Raw genomic sequence first — 25,047 nt, 5'->3', positions numbered from 1 at the left:
GATTTGCCGGCAGAACTAGCTGGTCAACCAGCTGCAAAGAAGATGCGGCTTATGCTATCTCTCGAGGAGAAAGTGGACTCATAGCGTGAGCCTGTATGGGGACATTTTTTTGTAAGTATGACCAGGATTGGATGGTTTTTGTCTTGCACCTCATGATGCTAGGAACCCAAATCTAACAAATAGTATTCGGCTGCTTTTTAGACTTTACGAAGAAGGGGCAGTAGTTGAATAGTTTTCGACACATTTCTGGCTTTTATAGCTTATATTATACAAGAACCAACGAAATTCCCTGTCTTTTATGTTCTGTTATTTCCCCCTTTTATTCTAATTTTGAAGCTTTGATTTGGGTAAGAGGGTGAAACGAATAAAATTGGGATTTAAAATATTTGATAGTATCATTGAAAAAAACACGGAAACCTCTGAAAATTCTCTGAAAATCCCTACTGCCCTTCCTCCATGATTTCCCGGATCTCACCGGAAACCTGGTCACCAGAAACCTGGTTGATCATCGGGATCCGAAAAAGGTTTGCCGTTGTGATGCCCTGATGTTGGACCCGTCCGATCCCCCTCCTCAACCCCTCACACTTCCATGGACTGTGATGAACCTTCCCTTCCGAAACAGGCTATCTCTTACAAAAACGTGATTGTGGGCAATTCAGGTCTTTCAAATGGTGATATCGAGAATATCGAATATCAATGATGAAGACATCGATCTCTTTGATGAAGACTTCTCTATGGGAGAATCGGATGGAATCCCTTACATCAACTTTTTCGAGAGAGTCCGTGACCTTGCCATTAAAAGCATGGATCTTACCTTCGTCGTCAAAGTCCTAGGTCAAAGAGTTGGTTATAATGCTCTTCAAAATCGAATATCAAATATTTGGAAGTCGTCCCATCCGATAAAATTGATTGATATTGAACACAACTACTTTTTAGTGAAGTTCTTACATAATTACTATCTCAAAGTCCTTTACGACGGTCCATGGACGATTATCAGGCACTATTTGACAGTAGAGCCTTCCTCTCAATCTTTTCCAAGTAGAATCATGGCTTGGGTCAGGCTATTGGGACTGTCGATTACATGTTATTAAAGTATGATTGAATCTATCGACTCCAGAATTGACTCTATCATCTAAATTGATTATCAAATTGACAATGGTTGAAGAGGATGATTTGCTCGAATGACGATTAATATCAATCTCAGGAAGCCTCTAGTGTCTAAACTCTCCATCAATGGCCATATACAGATTATGGAATATGAATCTTTACCTATTGTTTGTTTTGATTGCGGTTTCTATGGCCATGCTAAAGATCAATGCCCAAAATCTAATGCTGTTGACCCCTCAGTGAATTCTGACCAGATTACCCCAACGCCAAATCAAGAGCTACCGTCACCTGCCCTCGAAGAAGCCGTTGGCCTTTGGATGCTTATTGGAAAACGTCAACGACATAGCACCCAAAAACAACGAATCCAACCTCCCCAAAGAGTGGTGTTCACATTGAAAATTCTAGTTTTAATCCTATATTTGTTTTTATTAATCTCCTGCTGATACACAGAATGAGCTACCCACCATACCCGATCCTGCACTTGTTACACAAGCTGTCCGAGCTCCTTCCCAGACAATCTCAAAAGTCCCTCAAGCACCCGGCTGATCACTAAATCAGCCCCTTTGAGCAGCAATCAAAAGTCAAGGAGTCATTATCTTTCATGACAACTACATTTCATATAACAAAATACATATGATTCAAAACTCTTATGATATGATCTTTAGGAAGGAGAAGTTGACCTGACCTGCTAATCTTCGATCCCTTGTTTTCACTTTTCGAAACCTACGTGTGAAACACTCACACGCTAAGTCGATGACTTAGTGAGACATTAATTAACTTAAATATAAAATCTCAATACTAATTCCTACTATGCACACTTCATATAATCATACTAAATTATCAAATACATTATACATCACAACATAAATACATACATATACATATCATACCAACTCATATATTCTTTTATGTAATAGTTACACATATGCACACATATCATCATTTATTTAATAACCGTATTATATATTATTATCATTTATCCCTTTTATCTTATCATCTTATTCTTATCTTTAACACATACACATCATACGATATCATATCACCAAACAAACATATAATATAACATAAAGTTTTCTCATGTAGTATCTTTTTAATGGCCCATGTACACATGTGAGAACTACATATTTGTGAGTCTATAGAGGTTGTGCACATATGTTATCACCACAACTCGTATAAAATCCCACTAGGGGCACTTAGACTTTGTACCGAAGGACCACGTAGAAATGTCCCGAATGACCACTATGTCCTGAAGGACCACTCCTTAAGAACCATATACATAATATAATGTACCAAATAAGTGTACCGAAATACCACATATATGTTCCACAGAATTACATATATGTCTCGAAAGACCACGTAGAACTCTCGACTCTTGACATGTCAACTATACCCCTAACTCTCATGAACAAAAAGAGGTATATATTGAGTTTCTTTTTCATTTTGCTTTATTGATATTAGTGCATGGAAATATTCCATAATATTTGTCACTGAAACATTCAGAGGATTTTCTTTTTCTTTTGCTTCCTTTGTGGAGGCAAAACCATCAGTTATTTTCCTAACAGCCTTTTATTCCTTTAAGGCTGAAATGAAGCGTTTTGCAAGTTCCGACACTTCAGTTCTGAAACAACATTATGAAAAGAAAGTTAATGAGTTGGAGCAAGAGAAAAGGGCTTTGCAGGTTATTATTCTATTTAAAGTTTGTGTTTTCCTGTGATTACTATTTTCCTGTAAATGTAATACCAAATCCTTCTGTTTTTATTTGTCAGCCGACAGAAAGAAATTAAGGACCTCAGAAATAATCTTGCCAATATTTCTTCTAGTTCTGATGATGGTGCTCAAAAGTTGAAAGAATAATACCTTCAGAAGTTGAATGCCCTTGAGGCACAAGTGAGTTTTGGATTTTGTTTCTCCTCTCAGCAGCAGCTTCCAGCTTCTGGATTAATATTCTGCTTAGCAGGTTACCGAGTTGAAGAGGAAGCAAGATGCCCAAGCTCAACTTTTGAGACAGAAACAAAGAAGTGATGAAGCAGCAAGGAGACTTCAAGATGAAATTCACAGAATCAAGTCTCAGAAGGTGAATCTCAATCTTTAGCTTTCATATTTTCATCGTAAATACTGAAATTGTTTCTGCAAAGTAGCATAGGATTCTTGCAACCAATACCAATGCATATGTCCATTTTTTAGGTTCAACTGCAACATAAGATCAAGCAAGAATCTGAGCAGTTTAGGTTGTGGAAAGCAACACGAGAGAAAGAGGTTCTTCAGCTACATACAAATATGAGACTACAATTTGCATTTTTTATAAGCAATGCAATAAAACTTGCATGTTTATGCGCAATGTAATAAATTTTGGAGAAAATAACCTCAGTGACCAAAAATCCCATATAATATACGATTTTAACTAACTTTTTCCGGATTTGCCAAAATGACCAACAAAATCGCAATGCGATCGCTAATTCGCAATGCGATCTCCATTATCGCAAATCAGTTTCCAGATTCGCAACGCGATTATTACTATCGCAATGCGATTTTCCAATTTCGCGTTGCGATTTTCCCAATTCGCAATGCGAATAAATAAATCGCAATACGAATTTGGAAAATCGCAATGCGATACTGACTATCGCAACGCGATAATACAAAATCGCAATGCGAATTTGGAAAATCGCAATGCGATACTGACTATCGCAACGCGATAATACAAAATCGCAAGCGATACTGACTTTCGCAACGCGATTCTGACTTTCGCAACGCGATTCTGATTTTCGCAATGAGATTCTGACTATCGCAACGAGATAATACAGAATCGCAATGCGATTTTCAAAGTTCGCAACAGGTTTTAGTTTCGCAACACAAATTTTTTGTGTATATATCTACGCAGCAGCAACAACTCATAACCTAAATCCCTAAATCACAACTCATTCCATCTCCATCTATCACTCTCTCCGGCGACATCCGTTCCTATATCCAACGACATCCTTCCCCATCCGGCAACAGGTCTTAGTTTCGCAGCTCGTTTGTTTAGTAAATTAATTTACAACCATGAAATCATCTAATGTTGATCATGTTTGGATAGATTTGTGTTTTGAAGGGTCACGGGAGAATGTTCATGGTGTTTTACAATATATGCCTTTACCCATGAATCTTCAACTAAAATTGTCATTAAAAAAGTTAACTTATGAAACTCTAATGTTACGTGTTTCAAAGAAATTGAATTTAGAGCCCCTAAGTGGATTTAGGCTATCTTATCAGAGAAATTGTAAAGTTTATTTGTTAACCGACAATGAAGATGTTGAACGATTCATTGCTTACATTAGTGTTTCAAGTGATGATGTTACATTGTATGTTGTTGAACCTAGAAGTAGTATTGTTGGGTCAGTAGCGGGTAGTAATCAACTAAGTTTTTCTCAAAACCCACAACCTTTCTCTAATCCAAATCCCAATCAACTTTCAGCACCAAATTCCGGTTTTCGTATTGACCAATTAGACGATGATGAGCCAAGAGAAAAAATTGTGAGTACTAGTCAGTATTCGAAATTTGATCTTGGTCAATACCCGGACTGTGATATTGGTCAATACTCGGATTTTGATGGTGTTTCAGAAGAAGAAACAAACCCTGCGTGTAATGATTTTGATATTGGTCAATACCCGAATTTTGATGATGAAACAGCCGTTGCCGAGGAAGATGTTGTTGATGATAATGAGGAGGAAGTTACGACTGTGAATGAACATGTTGAACATCCATTCTGTAATTCATATAATCCTGAAGAAGAAAAAGAAGAAGAAAAAGTCCCCGAAGAAAAGAAAATGCCACGGGAGTATAACTGGAATATGCCAAAATTACTTCAGCTACCGGAAGAAGAGTTGGTAAAGAAAGCAGTTGATTGTTACACAAAAGTTATTCGTATCAAGAAAGATGATTGTTTTGATACAAAGGAAGACTTGAAGATAGCTTTGTATACGAAATGTGTGGAAGATGGCTATCAACTAAAAGTTAACAAATCAAGCAAAGATCGTTTCGAAACAAGGTGTATGATTGACAAAAACTGTACGTGGCGTATGATTGCAAAGAGGATAAAAGATTGCGAAATGTTTCAAGTTAGGACTTTTATTGATAAACATACATGTTCAAGAACCCAAGTTTTTCCTCATCATAGACAGGCAAACAAAAAGGTGTTGGGTGGTTTTCTGGCTGAGTTAATGTTTTTGAATGGCAGGGTATATCGGGGACATGAAATTATGACTGACATGAATGCTCGGTTCAAGATTAGTATATCATATTCTCAAGCTTGGAGAGCCAAATGTTATGCCTTGGAATTGTTGAGGGGGTCGCCAGAAGCATCTCCACCCGGATGCTGTACTCTCAGCCATGGCCCGAAGCAGGTTTCCTCAAACAATTTTCTTTGTGCAGGTGAAAGCTTCGAAGCAATTGTAGTGGCTAGGCTAACTTTATTCCTTAATGTCAATGAAGCCGAAAAAAATTTCTACAAAAACAATAAACATACCAAGTTAGATATACCAAAAACTACACTGTGAAGATATACCAAAAACAATAAACATAAATAGTAGTTTATTCTTGAAACTAAAATTTGCAACACTGTTTTTTCTTTTGGTTGAAATGAAATTCGCAACGAGAGAATGAAAATCGCAATGCGGAAATGACTATCGCAACGAGAGAATCGCAACGCGAAATGAAAATCGCAACGAGAGAATCGCAACGTGAAATGAAAATCGCAATGCGATTTTGGTTTCGCGTTGCGATTATCTCGTTGCGATTTTCATTTCGTGTTGCGATAGTCATTTCCGCGTTGCGATTTTCATTCTCGAAACTATTCTTCTTCTGCATTACTTCAACCAAAAGACAAAACAAAGACAAATACTAACTTCACAGGGTTAAATACTAAACAGTTTAGCAGTATTGGCAGCAATCGAATGAATTTAATAAGAAATCTAAGTGAAATGGTTAATCTATTATTGAAATTACCAGTAAACTTATCATCAATTTCAATATGAAAAACCTAAAATAATGTAAAAATTTTAAAATAAAAATAATTAAAAAAACTAACCATCGGAGGTTGATTTTCCATTTCTGAATGATTGTGAGGGATTTCTGACCGTGAATGGTTATGAGGGATTTCGCCGGCGATGGAGACGGAAATCTTCGGAGATGGGGACGGATTTCGCCGTAGAGAGTGAGAGATGGAGATGAGACTGAGTGTTGTGATTTTAGGTTTGAGGTTATGAGTTGCGATTACTGTGGACGGTTCAGTTTCCGATATATTAAGAAAAAATTCGTGTTTGGAATTTGAAAAAAAAATGCGCCTTAATACGAATGACGCTATGTAAATCGCATTGCGATTTACGTATTCGCATTGCGATTTTCCTAATTCGCATTGCGATTTACTTAATCGGGTTGCGATTTACGTATTCGCATTGCGAATTATGAAAATCGCAACGCGAATACGTAAATCGTAATGCGAATTAGGAAAATTGCATTGCGATAGTCAGTATCGCATTGCGATTTTCCAAATTCGCATTGCGATTTACTTATTCGCAATGCGAATTGGGAAAATCGCAATTCGAAATTGGAAAATCGCATTGCGATAGTAATAATCGCGTTGCGAATCTGGAAACTGATTTGAGATAATGGAGATCGCGTTGCGAATTAGCGATCGTATTGTGATTTTGTTGGTCATTTTGGCAAATCCGGAAAAAGTTGGTTAAAATCGTATATTATATGAGATTTTTGGTCACTGAGGTTATTTTTTCTAAATTTTGCATGTTTAATTCATGGTTTTGTCATAGGATATATGTTTTTTTTATTTGCAACAACCTCTTGGAGGACTATATGTGTAAATTTTTTTGGCAAGTTTTACTTCATGGTTTTGTTAGTAATAGATATTTGTTATTGGCTGCACCTTTAAGCTATGTACTTTTTGCAGTTAGCATCTAGCATATTATCTGAATAGTAATCATTTGATAATTGATATATGTGATGTTTTCTTGTGATTACTGAATTATGCTATACTCTTAACCTCTCTAGTTTCTTCGTGTCAATACCTCTCATCTAAGTTATATTAGTTTGAAATTGAAAATAATTGTATCTTTCGGCTTGCCGAGTGGTAATGGTGGGATGGGCGGTTGAGATATTAGGTTTGAGCTGCTGTGTTCTTGCATAAAAAAAAACTATTAGCAGTTGTTGCTTTAGAATGTTGAAGAAAATCTAGTTGTTATTTGTTCCTCAGATTCACAGTCAGCACTAAGTAGAAATTGTGTTGATACGTATGAAAAAAAGATAGAAATGAGGAAGCAAATGATATATGATTCCTATTTAAAATTCTGGGAGTTTTATGGTTTAGATAATTCAAGCAACACTTTTTTTTTTCAATTTATAATTATTCACTTTTTCTTGATAACTAGCTTAAGAAAGAGGGAAGGAGAAATGAGTATGTGCGTTAGGTATTGCAAAGAAAGAGTGAAGAGGCTGCTATGGCTACGAAAAGGCTAAAGGAACTTCTTGAATCTCGAAAGGCTTCCTCACGTGAAGCTTCCAGTTAGGAGCCTTTTATGAGTTGCAGTTTATTTTTGTAGTCTTGTACCTATAATTCGATAACAATAAATTTTCATGTCCAGGTGCTGGAAATGGCAATGGTCCTGGAGTTCAGGTATTGATCAACTTACAGAATTAATAGTTTGTTCTGAATTGCTTAGAAATTTTTTTTGGTCTAACATATGTTATTGTACTGTCATGATTGGGTTTTATTTCAATTTTTTATGCATGTACCAAGCGACTCTTTTATGACGTAGAGTACTTTTCTTGCTTTTCAAGGCAATAATGCAGACAATTGAGCATGAACTAGAGGTCACAGTACGGGTACATGAAGTACGCTCTGAATACGAAAGACAGATGGAAGAGTGAGTTCTCTTTATGGCATGGAATCCTTGTTTCAATATAGCAATTTGGGTTCAATTTCTGTCAATTTCTTATTCATAAGATTCCAACTAGGAAGTGAAATCTTTCTTATGGACTCTTTCTATAATGTTGTTGAATCTATTAAAATAATATTCTGTATATACAATATATAGGAGGGCCAAAATGGCCAAGGAGGTTGCAAGACTGAAGGAAGGAGCTGAGATACTTAAACGTGGCAATTTAAGGTTAGAACTTTTGCTTTTATATATGCTCTTCATAATTTGAATAGTTCTTTTTTTTTCTACATATTATCATGTAAACCAAATAATCAAATACTTCCTTTAATGCTACCAAATGCAGAGACTGTCCTGAGACACTGTCTCCCGGTGCGAGAAACTCAAGGATTTTTGTTCTAGAAAACATGCTTGCTGCTACATCTAACACTCTGGTCTCTATGGCCTCACAACTGTCTGAAGCTGAAGAACGTGAACGTATATTCAGTGGAAGAGGACGATGGAATCATGTCCGGTCTCTTGCCGATGCAAAAAATATTATGAATTATCTATTCAATTTAGCATCAACCTCAAGGTAATGCATATTTCCAAATAGAAAATTTGCATGCTAATAGTTCCATTTCCATTCTTTAACCAATTGATTTGCTGCACCTTTTGCTTTGTTATCATGGTAGTTAACCAACACGGATCTTGTTTTTATTTGTGTCAATTAATAATTTGCCGTCCCTTCTTTGAAGGTGTTCATTGCGAGAGAAGGAGGTTCTTTGCAGAGAGAAGAGGTTCTTTGCAGAGAGAAGGATGCGGAAATAAGAGATGTAAAGGAAAAAGTAGTGAAAGTTAGTAGCTTGGCTCGACAACTTGAGGCACAGAAGGTTGATCTTGTTCATCAACTGAAAGTGAAGGTTAGTATTGTAATTTTTCTGTTTGTATTGAATCTAACTTCAATGAGAAGGTATCACTTTATGTCTGTTGATTATTAGCAATTATCTGTTCCATATTCTCCTTTAATATGTCTATAGTTTTGAATCTATGTTATTAATCTTTCAACAGAATGTAAATACTAAGCATTCCATTGAAGGAACCATGGATTCTAGCATCCCTGACTTTAGTGGCGAAAGACATAAGTATGAGTAGCGGAAACCGGTAAACTCCACTCCCCTCCTCTTTAACTTTCTATTGCCATCTACTTGTTACTTAAAGTATTATTATAGGAACACCGAAACTCAATGATCTTTTCCGAGGACATGGATATATCTGAATCTGAACATTCGGGTATGGATGCGCATGACGACGACGACGACGAGTGGGTGCAGTCAGGCAAAAAGCAGATACAGAAAAGAGTTTCAAGATCTAGAACTTGGGTTTTGGCAGCGCACCAACTAGATAGCAATGACTTAGAAAACAAGGGATGTAGTGATGAGGTTTAGTGAGAAAATTGATGGGATATGTTGCAGTTGCAGTAAGCACTAAGCAGTCTTCCTGCAAAACATCGAAGTGCCAATGCAGAGCAAACGGAGGTTCCTGTGGGCAGTCATGCGGTTGCTCTTCAGTCAAGTGCTCCAACCGAGAAGCAGAAGCAAATGATGGTGGTTATAACGAAACCAATAACCTCGTTGCTCATGGTGCAATGCTACTCCAGGATGCATTCGGCGGTGACAAGACAGCTGAAACAAATGACGACTGCCCTACAAAGCGAAAAGCACTCTCTGACATTGGAAACACAGTGGTATAATTTCTTAACATATTCAGACATGTTTTTGACACTCCATTTACGCATAATCATGTCTTGTCAGTGAGTTTGCTTATATTTTGACAGGTTAAATCAGATGCACCAAGGCCTAACCGCAGAAAGAAATGGGGAACTCAATGATTCAGCTGGTTCCGGTTGCTCCGCCAGAGAATGTTGCAGCACCGGAAAAGCCAGAAAATCATGAACCTCCCAAAAGTGCAGATAACTTGTGCCCAATTGAATCGGATACCATCCCTTTGAAGTTACCAAGAGCAATGAGATCAAATGGCAGCAAATTACTATGGGAAAGAAATGCTGGTCAACAGGATGAATCCAGCAGCAAAGGACCAGCTGCCCTGGCTCCAAAATCAAGTTCAGAAGGGAAAGAGAACTGCCACCGTTAACTGGCCATTTATTGGTGTACATTATTCACCACTACACTCTCACTAACAACCTCGCGTTCATCTTTTTATTTCTTTTGGCTTCGAATCCCTTTGGGAATCCCTTTGGTTGTGTACCACAAAGGATCCAACATGAGTAGTTGGAATCCTTGGAAAGTGTTGATTGATTTGACGTTGTCTGACAGTTTAAAAGACGGATGAGATTGATTACGCTGTGACCTGTATTGCTGAGTAGTTTTTACGCACTCTTAATTTGCAAAATAACATTTATGTACCAAAAAAAGAAAATTAGTCGATCATTTTTTCCATATATAATAGGATAAAGGGAGGTAGGATAGTAGGTTGTCCTCAACACCAGATTGAGAACAACTTCTGTGGGAGACCTCTAAATTATGAATTGCCTACCATGAAACTCGATCCCACGACCCTAAGATTAAGAATCTTGTGCTCTACCAATAGAGGTGGACGGACAATTCTTTATGCACAAAAAAAAAATAACATTTAAAAGATTAAAATTTATCCTACTAACGGATAAAAAAGTATTTAAGTTAAACTATTTATATTTTATCTGTTTTTATATTTAGCACTAATTTTTTAATAAATATTATATTTAATGTTATTTTTATTTTAATTATTTTAAGTTGATTTTTAACATTGATTTAACGAAAATGATAACCACCTGATACAATAATAATTATACTCTAAAAATTTATGCATTTCATTAATTTGATTTTAATTTATTGAATTCTCAACATTTAAATTTTTTATCAAAATAATTATTATTTCAATTAAAAATAATTCAATAATTCAAGCGCAGTGTCAGAACTAATAGCGACAGATATTTATCATCTTATTAATAAAATGAAAATAAAATTTATGTCGACTCGTATCAGTGTGGTAATGAAGCACTTTTACTCCCATAAGCAATGTCAAATACCAATGGATTTCTTTACGGTAAAATTCATTTAAATCCTGCTTTTATATATATAAATAAATAATCACAGTGCCACACTTTACATATATTTCCCAGTGTTTACTTAACCATTTAAGTGATCACAGTTGAAAAGAAACCATGGTAATAAGAGCCAAAAAATCCTGTTTTATTTTACAAATTTATTTATTCAGTACAAACACTGGAATGACAACTATGTTTTTCACATCCTCTGTAAGTCGCTGTTCCCCTGTTACAACTTTGAATGGAAGGGCAAAGTCTAAAAATAAATGATCCTTCTATTTAAAGATTAAAGGTGGATTAACATCTAGCAGTTGATGCCACTTCTTACAATATGAAGAAGCCAGTTTTGCTTTCTTATATGACCATCATAGCTTTCTGCAATGAAGTTAAATTCATCACCATATTTGGCCTGTGGATAAAATGAAAATGGGCAGCCATCACCACACGTCCCTAAGATATCGTCCTTCCATTTGGAGTTTCTTTACCATAGACTCTGCCTTTGACGAATCCACGCTTTCCTGAAATTTGTTGACAGTTTTTTGGAAATTTATGAACGGGGGACACTGGCTTGTAACAAGACAAAAACTTTCAGGATGTGATTGTGAAACAGTTGACTATCATTACAGGCATTCTTGAAAAACTTGATAAAAAATATAAGGTTTTCTGACAAGGGAGATCGATACCTGCTCCTGAATAATAGTGTGCAAAGTGCGATGAACATCCCTTGCCATACCCTTGGCATCACCACATACATAAAGATATCCTCCCTTAGATATTAGGTTCCATACATGCGCCGCCTGTGAACATGGAAGCAACAGATGTTACAATGCAACAGTTGTATATCAGACTACAATTTCTGTTCTTCCAACTTCTACTACTTACTTTATCCATCATTTTATGTTGAACATATTCCTTTTGTGGCCCTTCTCGCGAGAAGGCAATAATAAGCTCAGACAGGGCACCTCGCTCCACAAAGTTTTCGAGCTCATCCTCATAAATGAAATCCTACAAAAGTTGCCAAGAAAGTAAATAAAAAAAGTCCTAAATACAAATAGCAACGTAGGCCGGTTATAATAAGACATGCCAATATCATTTCTAAAAGATTATTAGTATCAGAATCAGATCCTAACCATTCGCCTATTCCTGCATCCAAAAAAGAGTATAGATGGACCAAGTTCTGCACCATCTTCTTTAAGAGCCATTCTTTCCTGCAAACAGCAATTTAGTACAAGTTATTTTCTTCTTTTTCTAAAATAAAAGAAACCTGTAAAACAGAAAGTAACAAACCTGTAGAAACCCTCTGAAAGGTGCCAATCCGGTCCCAGGTCCAACCATGATAATTGGAATTGAAGGATCTGCTGGTAGCTTAAAATTAGATTGCCTTATAAAAGTAGGAGCAGAGCTACAATTGCTGCTTTTCTCCAGAGCAACTGCATTCTGAATTTGTTTTCAATACAGTACAGTGTCAGATGTCATTAAAGCCTAAGTAATGTCTCTAGCACATAGATAGTATGAGCGATCTTTCCATAAAAGACAATATGAATGAATTATTAGAAAGGGAAGAGCAACAAAAGAGATACATAATCAATACCTTCATCCATGTTGAACACACACCCCGGTGAATTCTTCCAGTTGGAGTTGGACCATAAACTAAAGCACAGGTTACATGAACCCTGTGGGGTACAAACCTGCTCAAAGCAAGCAAGCAACCTTCGTATAAATATTAGGTATAACGTAATAATGCATACGGGTAAAACAGATGGGATAAATTCAATAACCTAGGGGAGGATGAGATAGAATAATAACGAGGCTGTAAACGAGTAGCAATTGCAGCAAAAAATACACCAAGAGGAGGCTTTGCTGATGGGAACTCGGCCTTAACTTCAAGAAGACTTCTCTGACTGCTGACAACCCATTGTGAGTAGTCATCCTGGGAAAAAAAAAGAAGACATTTTAAAAGGGACACGAGCACATAAACAAATAAAGGAACATAAGAAAATAGAGTGTCAAACATGAACAGGCAAAAAGGATAAAACAACAGCAGCACTTATCAACCTTTCCCTGTGGTGATGATAAGAACTTAAGCCTTTCTGCTTCACTGGATTCAGTGGCATGTGCAGCCAAGGCAATGAGAGCAGCCTGACCACAAAAATAGTTTCAAAACAAAGAAACCAATTAAGTAAAAAATGTGAGCAGAAATCAGCTCGAAACTTTTTACTTTGATTTGAGAAAAAAGAAATAGTCGGTTGAGGGTGGTTTACCTTCCGTGGGTTCAAGAGATCTGCATATCGTGCCAATGCTGTTCGAAGTGTACATGGACTGGCAAAAGGAGGTGGCAATGAGCTTCCAAGGGGTGTGCCATCCTCATTGTCAGTGTGTAAAGAAAATATCAAATCCAGAGGTTGACCCAACAATCTTGCAGCTTCCTCAACGGTCTCAGCAAAATTATCAGCATAAACACCAACATGATCTCCAGTTTCATATCTGCGACAGTTGAACTTATTATTGGAAGAAAATAAGATCACAAATCACAAGCCCAAATTATCTATTCTTGTTAAACAAAATCTATGGGGCCCAAAGCACTTAATGTATACAACTTTCACAGAGATTGGTTCACAGAAAATCAATTTGAAATTTATAGTAACAAAAATAACAAAGCTGTGAACTTACGTGATCCCAGTCCCTGATATGTCAAACTCCAAATGTATACAGGAGCGATCAGATTCGGGCTTGTGCAGCTTTCTCTGAACAGCAACATTAACCCTGTGTGCAAATCATGTAACAGTGACCTCAGAAAGGAAATAAAAGCGGAAGGAGAAGGGATTTGAAAACCATCGCAATACACCTATTACCTGCATGGATGGTGGATGTCATATGAAGCATTCCCATTTGCCTGATTAGAGTAATTATCCTCAATGTGCATCACAGCAGGATCATGAATCACTACTCTGTATTCAGGAATAGCAACTGTGTATGGGGTAGAGGCAGTATTTTCATCGTCTTCATCTCTAAGCAATTGATCTAACTCTGGCCAAAGCAATTCTCTCCTAAGGGAAGAATCTAAAAGTTAAAAAAAAATCATCTAAATAAAGCTAAAAAGAACAAGATTGAAGTAATGTCCCAAGAAAACCGCCATCATCACTTTGTTAAGATCATGCCTCAGCTTCAATAAAAAAAATTAACAGAATCATTTGAGCGAGACAACAAGATGGGTGACAGCCATAGAGAAACACTGAAAGAAGATAGAAACACTGAAAGAAGATTACATACCATGCAGTAAAATCATCTTCAATACATTGATCATCGTCACCAAGACCAACTTCAATAAGACGTTTAGCACCTGTTCACAGAAGAAAAAGGCATCCAGTTAACAATCCTACCCTCAGTTGTCGAGAGAGTAAAGTTGGATGCAAAGAACGCATGGGATATACTATCAGCTATTTGTTTACTGTTAAAGAAATGATATAGCTCAATCGTGAAATCAATTTTCCAAAATCTTATTCTTTAGGCAATTTTAAAGAAATGGCATATGCTTATATTTATGGTACCCTAGAAACCTTGACTAAATTTTCATCCTGGACCTCCCAAGTTGCACCTGGCCTTGAATTTCCAACTCCACGGTCATTAGTAAGAAAAATGTCATCAATTAGATCAGAAGGCTTAAATCTCAAAACAAGATAGAAAAATACCTTGTTCAGAAAGTTGCTCATCAAGCACCTTTGCTATCTACATCCAAAAAGGACCAACAAACCAGATTAAACAATTGTAAAGGATAAAAACAAGCAATCAAAGCAAATTGCATAACCTTAAGTGCCTTATTCAGTGAGTGGGTCCTATGTCTCTCTGTGCAGTTTACCTTATTAAAATGTTCATATTGACGGTTACCCAGACCAAAAACACCATATGTGAGTTGTTGAAGCCAGGGCTGCTTTTCATTTGCCTGAAGTATAATAAAACAGTGTAGTTATGAGTGTTAAATAAATAAATAAAAAAGCAATGCCGGCATGATACAAAATTTAAATTTGAATGTTCTTTTCAAGTATCAATCAACCTCAGTAAACCATTTGTAGAATCTCACAGCATTATCGGTTGGCTCACCATCACCATAACTACAATCATACTCAACTACATTAAATACCCCATAATATAATGCCAAAACAAATAAACAACCAAGAATAGTGTCGGTAGAAGCAAGAATCTATCTTACGTGGCCACCATGAAAAAGGCTAGAGTCTCCTTTTTGAGCTTCTCTCCATATTGTTCATCATCCACAGCATAATCACCCTAACATGAGAATACACAACTTAATGGACGTAATAGTATTTACTAGACCGTTTTGTCAAGTAAGAAAACAAAGTAGCAAAATAGTTCCCTATACATTGCCAGGTCAACAACTTTGACAGCTGCTTAATCATATCTTGCTTTGATCTCTTCTGCTAAAGCCTGCAATACGAAATTCTCATATAAAAAAAGAACATTTAAATCAAAACAGGCGCCTCTTCCAATCATTCATTACCATGTGCCAAGCACACATCGATTTGTTGCCCAGTGTTACAGCGACTATCAGAAAAGGAGAAAACAAAAAAGACACTCTCCATGTAACTAAATTTGCCACAATTTGCTGTACCATCAAGAATTATTGATGACAGGTTTCTATCTATAGTCAAGTCCCGATTTCTTTAAGCTCTGAGTGACAGAAAGCTACAAACACGAAAACTTAGCAAATCCATACTGCCAGTAAATTGCCTATGAATAATTAATTTGATATAACTAAACATTCAGTTACATTCCCAAAAATGTTTGAAACCGTACAAGAGGGGCAGTAAACTTCAAATATTGGCTTTACCCCTAAATCTCTTCATAAGTAATTAACTTTGAAAGAAATCATTTCCATAATCTCTTTGCTACTTCATAATCCAGATCTGTACGTGTAATTAGTTATACCAACAACCCAATTTTCCACAACGAATCGGTGATTAAAAATTTAAAATTCTAAGCTAAATTAACAGTATTGACATCAGTTATGTTCCGATTTTCAATAAAAAAAAGGTATCAGCCCACTCAAGTAGTCAACAGCCAAAAAGTATTGCATTTTCAACAAATCAATCAAATCACCGTACACGGCAATCAAAATCAGAACTTTGCTGTTGCAAAATTCACAAGGTAGAGTTTTTTATGATTGAATTGAAATCTGTCACAAATTAGAATCTAATTTTATATTCTATTTAATTGGCAAGAATTTGAATTAAAATCTAATTTTATATTCTGTTTGGTTCACAGATATGTCAGATGAATTTAATTTTAATAATGTAAAATGACAGGATTGTCATTCTTGTTATTTTTACTTAATTTTATAGTTTGTTTTATAAATTACATGTAGCAATATATTATAAAAATTTTAAAAAAAATAAATTTTAATTTTATTAATTAATTACTCATTTTAATAAATTATAAAAATCATGCTAATAAACATTATAAGTTAAAATCATCCTAATTAGGGACGGTCATGGGTCGGGTTAGGTCTAGTTTTGGTCCACCCGACCTTACCCGAGAACAAGGGAACCTCCATCCGAGACCCGACCCGACCAAAGTAAAGTTTCACCCGACCCGACCCGAATATATGAATTAGAAACCCGACCTGAAATAATAAAAAATATATTTTTATTCAATAAAACAATGATTTAATTGGAAAAAAAATATATAGAGGGGTATTATTGTAATTATTCCTAAATATATAAGATAACATTATATATTTTTTGGGTCGGGTCGGGTATTTTTCACACTAAACCCGACCCGACCCTAATATCACACTTAAAAAAAACCCGACCTGACCCGATCAAAATAAAGTTTCACCCGACCCGACCCGAATATATGAATTAGAAATCCGATCCGACCCGAAATAATAAAAAAATTATTTTTATTCAATAAAAACAATGACTTAATTAGAAAAAAAATTATATATAGAGGGGTATTATTGTAATTATTCCTAAATATGTAAGGTAAAATTATATATATTTTCGGGTCGGGTATTTTTCACCGTAAACCCGAGCTCGACCCGACCCGAATATCACACTTAAAAAATCGACCCGACCCGACCAAAATAAAGTTTCACCCGACCCGACTCACATATATGAATTAGAAACCCGAACCGAAATAATAAAAAAATATTTTTATTCAATATATGAATAAATTACCAAAAGATTGATGAAGGTAGTATGGTCAAGTTTCAATTCCCTCCAATAAGAGAATTGAATTTAATCAATTCTTGGATGGAATTCACTTTCCCTCATTTAATGAAAAGTTGAAGTCATGAGAAATTCCAATTCCCTTTGAAAATTTGAATCAAACATGAGAAAGTGGTAGAATTAGATTTCAATTCCCTCTAATTTCAAGGGATTAATGCCGACCATACGTCACCTTACCTTAGCAAATCCCTCTGCTGTTCCCGTCTGGGTGCCGTAGAAAACGATAACTTTAGTTTTACTGGCAGCGATAGCGGCGTCATCATCTTCATCATCCTTGAGTGAAACAGGCTTAGTAGCTACCAACGGTTTCAAATGACGACTCCGTTCAGAAGCTGATTTTTTCAGAGAAACACCAAGAGCCCCATAATCACCGCTACCGACGTCGTGGTGATCACTATAATAGAATCCGTTACCGAATCGCCTAACGACACTCCCAATACCGATTCAACAAAACTCACCAAATCCGAGCTCGAACTCATCTTTAACCCCCCGAATAATTTCAAAAGTAATAAAGTAAATAATTTTTTTACAAAACAAATGGAAGATTCGGGGCGAGAGTGATCAGAGTTACAGATGGTGGAGTTGAAAGCGTGTATTTTTGGGACAGGGACCCAAAGAGAGAGAGGGATGAAATTGACCCGAGAACATATAGGAGAGCAAAATCAGGGGTCCACATGGCTTTTTATTTGTGGGGGGGGGGGTGTTCGTTCCTGGGTTCAGTTTTCCGTGTCCAACATATTCTTACAGCGCACCAAAAAATGCAAATTAAAAGGTTGTCTTTTCATCTTCTTTTCTGTTTTTATTTTTCATTTTTTCCTCTTTAGATTTTTTCCCACTGTTTCACACACTCTTCTTCTTCTTCAAACGTTAATTGCGTTAAGCATTTGTTTGTTCAAAACTTTCAATAATATTTATATCTTAAATAATTGCAATTAAACATCTAAAATACTAACATTACATCAATAATTTTTTATCTCTCCTATTAATTAAAAGTTAAATATAGATTCAAATATAGCGTCAAATGTCTTTAAATCGTGCACATCAAATTATTAACATGTGCAGACAGTTTTAGTTTAACAATTTGGATCTTACATTATAGAAACCCTACAGAAAAAAAATCACAAAAAGAAATCCTATGCCCCAATATTGACGCATCGCATATTAATTAGTGGTCTCCTAAAAGACTCAAATCAAAAGGATCATTCACCGAGCAAATAGAAATCACATCAATCCTCATTGTTGAATTATAGAAAGTTTTTACTGGATATCAACTTGTATAGTGTCTAAATACGATTTAATAGTGTCTAACTGCTCTACAGTGACTTGGATAGTACAAGTCTTGCCTCTATAGTTCGTGCTCTTTAAACAACAACAAAAAATTGATTTATGGACTTCATACTTATAAAAAATGAAGTGAAAATGATTACAAAAGTTTATCGTCAGAGATAAACTTAATATCACAAAAATTAAAATAAAAGGGCTGTTTTGAAATAGTATGCGACCCTAAAATTATTTGAACCTCAAATGCAGGAGCGGATATACATGACTATGTAGAGGAGCTATTGCACACCCATTATTTTAAGAAAATTATTAAATTTAGTTTAGTTTACTAATTAGAATAGGAAAAAATAAGAAAATTTGTGCACCCAATTTTTTTAGAATCGAGTATTAAAATTTTGGACCTTATTTTTTCAATTTCTAGATCCGCCAATGCTCAAATGATTTGGAATTAAAAAAAATGTTATTATAGTAAAAATCTCATTTTCAGTCTTATTTCAAATCAAGTTGAAAATTTTATAAAATAATAATTTGATATTGAAATAATTAATGAAAAAAATAAAGGAGACGTCATTAAGTTTAAAGCTGTTTTAGCTGCTTATTAGTATAATTTGTTTGCATATATGTCATTTTCGAAGACTTCGTACGTCAAAGGGATAATCTCATAAAAGGTACATATATCTATTCGAACTAAACCCAAGTCCAACACTATTTTTAGATCCACCCCCACCTTATTAACAGTCATGGAGGCATGCAGAACATTTACCTGAGCCATGTGCGTCTCTACCAATGTCGAATCAGAATTTTTCGATAAACTTGACCAACCAGCATTGACGACTCCTTCCATCTTCACAATCATGTTATGCACATCTAAGACCGACACCCCTGGTTCCTCATGCTTGCCTGCCTTCGTAGCCTACTGATCCTCAAACGTCAAGAGAGAACCCGATCTTTCCAGGACAGACGGAGCACCTAGACTCACCACTGATTCTGACGGACGACCTTTCACTACAGTAAAACAGATTTATAACGACATTTTTAGCGGTGTTTTAAGAGAAAACGCCATTACATTTTTTATATATAGATGTGTTTAATGAGAAAACGCCACAAATGACAAAGGTCGAGGCGTTTATGATAAAAACGCCATTATAGAGTGTTAAACGGTGGTGTTTTATATAAAAATGTTGCTATCACTACAACGAGCCTGGTAAATGGCGGCATTTATGGAAAAACGCCACAAAAACATTTATTTTTGTGGCGTTTGTAGTAAAAACGCCACTATAAAATGATAAAAAGTGGTTTTTTTATAAAACGCCGCAATATACTCGTAACCTAGTGGCGTTTGTGTTCCACAAGCCGCAATAGACCCATACGTTTGTGGTGTTTGTTTATACAAATGCTGCCATAGGATCATAAATCCCCAAACTTTTTACTGCCCGATCTTTAATTCCATTTTAATTTTTTCTTTAACTTATGTTCTTCCTCCATCGTCACCATCGTTGCGCCGGTCTCACCATCGTCACACCACCGTTGACCACCGTCGCACCACTAATTACCATCGTCTCACTGCCAATCACTCTTCAAAGCTCAATGCAGCTAAGGTCATGCTAGGATTTTTCACGTAACTAGGGTTCTCACTTCTCAATGCAGCTAGTGTTTTCTATTTTTTTAGCTAACAAGTTAAAATAAAATAATTTAAATGATATTTTTATCGTTTTAGCCATTTAAAAATAAAAAGATATATACTATAAATAAAATTTTAAAAATATTATTATATATGAAATATATCAATTTAAATTATAATAAAAATAAAAAAATACAAATAACAAATATAATTGTAATAAAATTATTTTATAATAATTTATTATTAATATTCTAATATATAAATCATAAATTTTATTTAATTTTAAGTAATTAACATAAATTATTAAGCAATACATTATTTTTTAAAGATATTAGTATTAAATTATTAAAATAAAATATAATTATATAATTAATAAAATAAATTGAATTTCAAAGTTATTTTTCATGATAAATGAGTGGAGTCCATGCATTAGTAATGGTAAAAATATAAATTTGTTTATAAAAATAAAGTTGGAAATGAAACAAATTAGAAATCTCTGTTTTTGCGGTTGGTTTGAAATCATTATTTTCACAATTTTTTTTAATTTTTACCCGTTTGACAATAATTTTACGGTCAAAATGATTTTTTAACTACAAGTGCTTTTAAATAGTATTACTAAGGGTCAGTTTGGCATGTTTTTTGAATATAGATTTTTAAAAGTGCGGTAGAAAAGAATTTTTAAAAGTGTTATTTAAAAATGCAATTTAAAATTTAATTGTTTGAGATTGTTGTTAAAAAGTGAGTTTTATATATCATAATAATATTTACCCTTCTTAATATTATGATATATAAAATATATCACTTAAACTATAATAAAAATATAAAAATATTTTAAGATAACTCATTAATAATATTTTTATAAATAAAATATTTTATTAAAAATATATTATTAATATTTTTTAACACATGAATATAAAATAAAATTATTAATATTTTAATATATATAAACCATGAATTTTATTTATTTTAAAATAATTACAACAAATTATTAAGTAATAAATTATTTTTTAAGGATGTTGATATTAATTTATTAAAACAAAATATAAATACATAATTGAGTGGAGCTCATACATCAATAAGGATAAAATTATAATTTGCTCTTAAACACAAAATTGAAAATGAAAAAACTACAAATTATAGCTTTTGCAATTAGTTTGAAACCGTCGTTTCCACCGCAATTTAGTTTTAACCCGTTTGACATTGATTTTACGATTAAAACTAATTTTTTAACCATAAGTGCGTTTAAAAAGCCACACCAAACGGGACTAAATATATTATTGTAACATCTAAATGTTGAAAGTTAAATTTTTACAATTAAAATAAAATTATATAAAGAATAGAAATTGTTGGCTAACTATATTATTATGCTAATTTTATTAATTGATACATCATTCCTCATTAAAAATTAATCAAAAAATTACAAAAAAATCAACTTGTTTTTTTAAGTCGAATGTTTGTTTTATATATTTTTTATAATAGAGGGACTTGATAAAAATTGATCCATAGTTAGGGAATTATTTACATATTTTACCCTAAAAAGAAAAATAAAAAATTAATGGCCGTGCGATTAACCCCAGTCTCACATCGTGGATGGTGTTGATCTCTCACCTTAATTAACACTACCATGGACGCGAGTTTTCCACAAACCCTTTCATTCAGTGTGTTGCATACTGCTAAGAAAGTTTTAGGGTGCGGCCCCAATTTCCCACCCAAATACGTTTATTTTGTTTGATTTTTCTTTCGATTTTTCAGTCAAGTGAAAAACTCAAGAATCACTTCCAGCCATGCCCACCAACGTGAACTTCTCAGGTAATACATAATTTTTCATTTATTTTTCTTGCTGGGAATTCTTTGCTAAATTTCACCTTTTATTATCTTCCTTCCAAACTAATGGAATGGATATTCTTTTGAATCAAATTTATTGTTTATCTGAGCTTGAATTTGCTTCAGATTATCATGGATGAGATTGTAAGTGGTGAATTTTAATTGTGAAAGACGGCATGTTGTTCGGGGAATCCAAGAGTTTAATTGCTATGATTGTCTAGGTTTTGTTCAAGCTCTAGATTATGGGTGGGTGTTGGAGTTGTGGTTTTCTGACTGATTGTTTTAGAGGATTGTTCCTTTATGATTTTCCTAGAATACTCAAGATTTCAGACCCATTGAAGATTTTCAAAGATCATAATTCTTTGAGATCTATGATATATCGATTCAATGTTGGAATTGTGTTTTTCTAGCTGATTGTTTTAATGTATTGTTCCTTAGAATTCTTCATACCTCATTTAAGTGGGACTGCAACTTATTTTACTCAAATATTGTTTCCAGGTGTTTCCAATTGCTATGTTTTCAAGAGCCAATTGCAGGAATTTGCGCAAAAAGCGGGCCTTCCTACACCTGTATATGAGACTATCAAGGAAGGCCCTTCCCATGAACCGTCGTTTAGCTCAACTGTGACAGTAAATAATGTTAGATATGATTCTTTGCCCGGATTTTTTAATCGCAAGGCAGCAGAGCATTCAGCTGCTGAAGTTGCTCTCAGGGAGTTGTGCAAGGCTGGTGAAATCAATGAAAGCATCTCTCAACCTGTTGTAAGTTTTATTGTGATTTAATTATGAAATTCGGTTAGTGCTTAGCATTTTCCTTTATTACGTAACTTTGTTTTGGATTTTCTGAACTATCTTGTTCTATGGATTTCTGCTTCAGCACGAGACAGGTTTGTGCAAAAATCTACTACAGGAGTATGCGCAAAAGATGAATTATGCAATGCCCGTATATCAGTGCCAGAAGGATGAATCAGCGGGGCGATTGCCTCATTATTCATGTACTGTTGAGATTGGAGGCATTCGGTATATTGGAGCTGCAGCAAAAACCAAAAAAGAAGCAGAGATCAAAGCTGCCAGAATTGCTTTACTGGCTATTCAGTCGACTACATCGGAATCATCTAATCAGGCATTCAACAACTCTCAGTTAATGGTTATTCCTTGCAGAAAGAGGGCAACAGAGACGGCTAGTAATCCTGATGAGACTTTGAAAGTTCTTAAGGCCAAGAAAGCCCGGTACAAGAAGAAAATGTTTAAAAGAAAACACTATGGGAAAAATGATGGACCTTCTCAAGACAAAACAACTGGAACTTCGGCCATTGGCTCGAATGATCTGCTAAAACCAGAATCAGTTCATACTGATTCTTTTGCCATACTGAGTTCGGAAACACTAGGTACAGAAGTTAGGGGGAGTTCCCAAGATATAGAGATAGAGAGTGACTCATGCAAGCGAGATATGCCTTCTGCAGATGTTGCATTGGCTCACCAGGTTGCTGATAATTCTAAAAATGGGCTTTTAACAGCTGTGAATTCTGTTTACGGCAATCATGAGGCTCCATACATGGAACATAAACATTCTATTGTTTATGATGATCCAACTGATTTGGTTAAATTGACTGACCGCAACAAGATAGCTTCAATGGATGACCCCTCTCTGGGTCAGAAAAACCAGGCAGTAGAAAGGATCCATGCAAATGCAGGCCAAGGGTAGGTTCAAGAAAAAGTAGATGGTAGCTCAATCGTCCGGATTTGATTTTGCGGTTAGAGAAAACATGGAAGGGAAGGAATAGGTATGTGCTTCTTTACAGACATGTGAATTTTGCACAATTAGCAAATTGGAGTGAACTGTTTTGTGCATCAGCGTTTATCTTCACTATTATAATAACTTATTGGAAATTAGGGAAATTGTAGCTGGGTTCAGATATGAGTGCTGTTATTGTGGGTTTTGAACATTTTGAAGAATGAAAAGCAGTTTCATTTTGTTACTGTTGTATGCTTAAAATTTTGGTTTCTCACATCTGAGCATTACCTTAATGGATACCAGTTTATTGCATCATGCAAAGATAATTTTTTTACTTCACAAGTTAAAAAAGATAAACTTGCATAAAATCCGCTAAGAATTGGATCTCATGGTTGATTTTCGTTGATATTTACCATAAGCAATAGTTTGGAGCTTTACATTCTCTCTCCTATTTGATAATTTTTTCTCAGAGAGACTCATGTTGAGTTAATTGGTTGAGGAACTAAGAACATTAAACCCACTAAACTGTTGTCGGGAATTGCTTCCATTCTCTTCGTGTAAACTCTCGTGCCGCCAATGAACAGATGAGCGGGCTAAGACACCAAGAATCAGCCCAAGCAAGGCCACGGTAATTGTATCATGTTTTTCAACTTCGACGCCATTATAAGACACCAAGAACTACTCTTTTCTTACGCTTTATATTGAGCTTGTTCTGAACAACACTCAAACGGTAAACCCTTGTGCCTTTACCATGATCGGACAGCCCTCATATTTATATACATTCGAGTTAGAAGCCATGTTGGTTCTACGAGTCGTGCTTTATTTATTGTTAACAAATACTATTCAATGAAAATCGAAAGCAGGGAGTTTATTTGGTCAAACTAATGGAGTTCAACGTGTTTGCTAGTATTTCTTCCTCTCAATTAACTTGCTCGGAAACAGTACGATTGGCTATAATAATTATGATAATAAAATTATTTTTATAATTTTAATAATAATAAAATTAGTAATAATAATAATAAAGGTTGGACAATATCCGATTCGAAGCTTACCATTAAATTTGTATTATAATTAATTTTATTTATAACATTAGTTTATAATTTTTTTAATTATAAATCTATAATGATAACCCCTAGAACTCGAATTCTGACAAATAATATTCTATTCTATTAGTAAGTCTATTATATGAATTCAGTTTCAATCAATTTTTTAAATATATTTTAAAT

General features: G+C 34.8%; 2 protein-coding genes and 1 pseudogene across 2 annotated transcripts; 2 read left to right on the top strand and 1 right to left on the bottom strand.

Annotated features, from left to right (window-relative positions):
- Nucleotides 1–668: 668 nt before the first annotated feature.
- LOC120154280 lies at nucleotides 669–10,225 on the top strand (annotated as a pseudogene).
- Nucleotides 10,226–11,521: 1,296 nt separating this feature from the next.
- Nucleotides 11,522–18,037, bottom strand: LOC120154279 (NADPH--cytochrome P450 reductase-like). Its single transcript, XM_039166075.1, has 18 exons — nucleotides 17,892–18,037; nucleotides 17,539–17,782; nucleotides 15,324–15,400; nucleotides 15,168–15,225; nucleotides 14,973–15,056; nucleotides 14,806–14,842; nucleotides 14,387–14,456; nucleotides 13,969–14,163; nucleotides 13,787–13,879; nucleotides 13,378–13,600; nucleotides 13,172–13,255; nucleotides 12,895–13,046; nucleotides 12,708–12,804; nucleotides 12,404–12,553; nucleotides 12,247–12,324; nucleotides 11,999–12,121; nucleotides 11,800–11,913; nucleotides 11,522–11,634 (listed from the first exon to the last, which is right to left on the bottom strand). Exons 1-18 carry the CDS (start codon nucleotides 18,035–18,037, stop codon nucleotides 11,554–11,556), a joined length of 2,106 nt encoding a protein of 701 aa, XP_039022006.1. The 3' UTR covers nucleotides 11,522–11,553.
- A 3,860-nt stretch (nucleotides 18,038–21,897) lies between these two features.
- LOC120154266 (double-stranded RNA-binding protein 1-like) lies at nucleotides 21,898–24,064 on the top strand. The gene is made up of 3 exons (XM_039166069.1): nucleotides 21,898–22,072; nucleotides 22,586–22,848; nucleotides 22,964–24,064. The coding sequence occupies exons 1-3, from the start codon at nucleotides 22,048–22,050 to the stop codon at nucleotides 23,789–23,791; spliced, it is 1,116 nt and encodes a 371-aa protein (XP_039022000.1). The 5' UTR covers nucleotides 21,898–22,047; the 3' UTR covers nucleotides 23,792–24,064.
- Nucleotides 24,065–25,047: the final 983 nt, after the last annotated feature.

The sequence above is a fragment of the Hibiscus syriacus genome, unplaced genomic scaffold (genome assembly GCF_006381635.1).
Source record: "Hibiscus syriacus cultivar Baekdansim isolate YM2019G1 unplaced genomic scaffold, ASM638163v2 tig00111127_pilon, whole genome shotgun sequence".
Classification (NCBI taxonomy): domain Eukaryota; kingdom Viridiplantae; phylum Streptophyta; class Magnoliopsida; order Malvales; family Malvaceae; genus Hibiscus; species Hibiscus syriacus.
Note: the sequence above shows the minus strand (reverse complement) of the source record. Positions and strands in the feature narration are given on the sequence as shown.

Coding starts and splice junctions, on each gene's coding strand:
- LOC120154279 (XM_039166075.1), bottom strand. CDS start 18,037: ATGTGGACCCCTGATTTTGCTCTCCTATATGTTCTCGGGTCAATTTCA. Junction 12,122..12,246: donor GATGCAGGAATAGGCGAATG/GTTAGGATCTGA, acceptor CAACTTTTGTAG/GATTTCATTTATGAGGATGA. Junction 11,914..11,998: donor AACATAAAATGATGGATAAA/GTAAGTAGTAGA, acceptor CCATGTTCACAG/GCGGCGCATGTATGGAACCT.
- LOC120154266 (XM_039166069.1), top strand. CDS start 22,048: ATGCCCACCAACGTGAACTTCTCAG. Junction 22,073..22,585: donor CACCAACGTGAACTTCTCAG/GTAATACATAAT, acceptor TATTGTTTCCAG/GTGTTTCCAATTGCTATGTT. Junction 22,849..22,963: donor AAAGCATCTCTCAACCTGTT/GTAAGTTTTATT, acceptor TTTCTGCTTCAG/CACGAGACAGGTTTGTGCAA.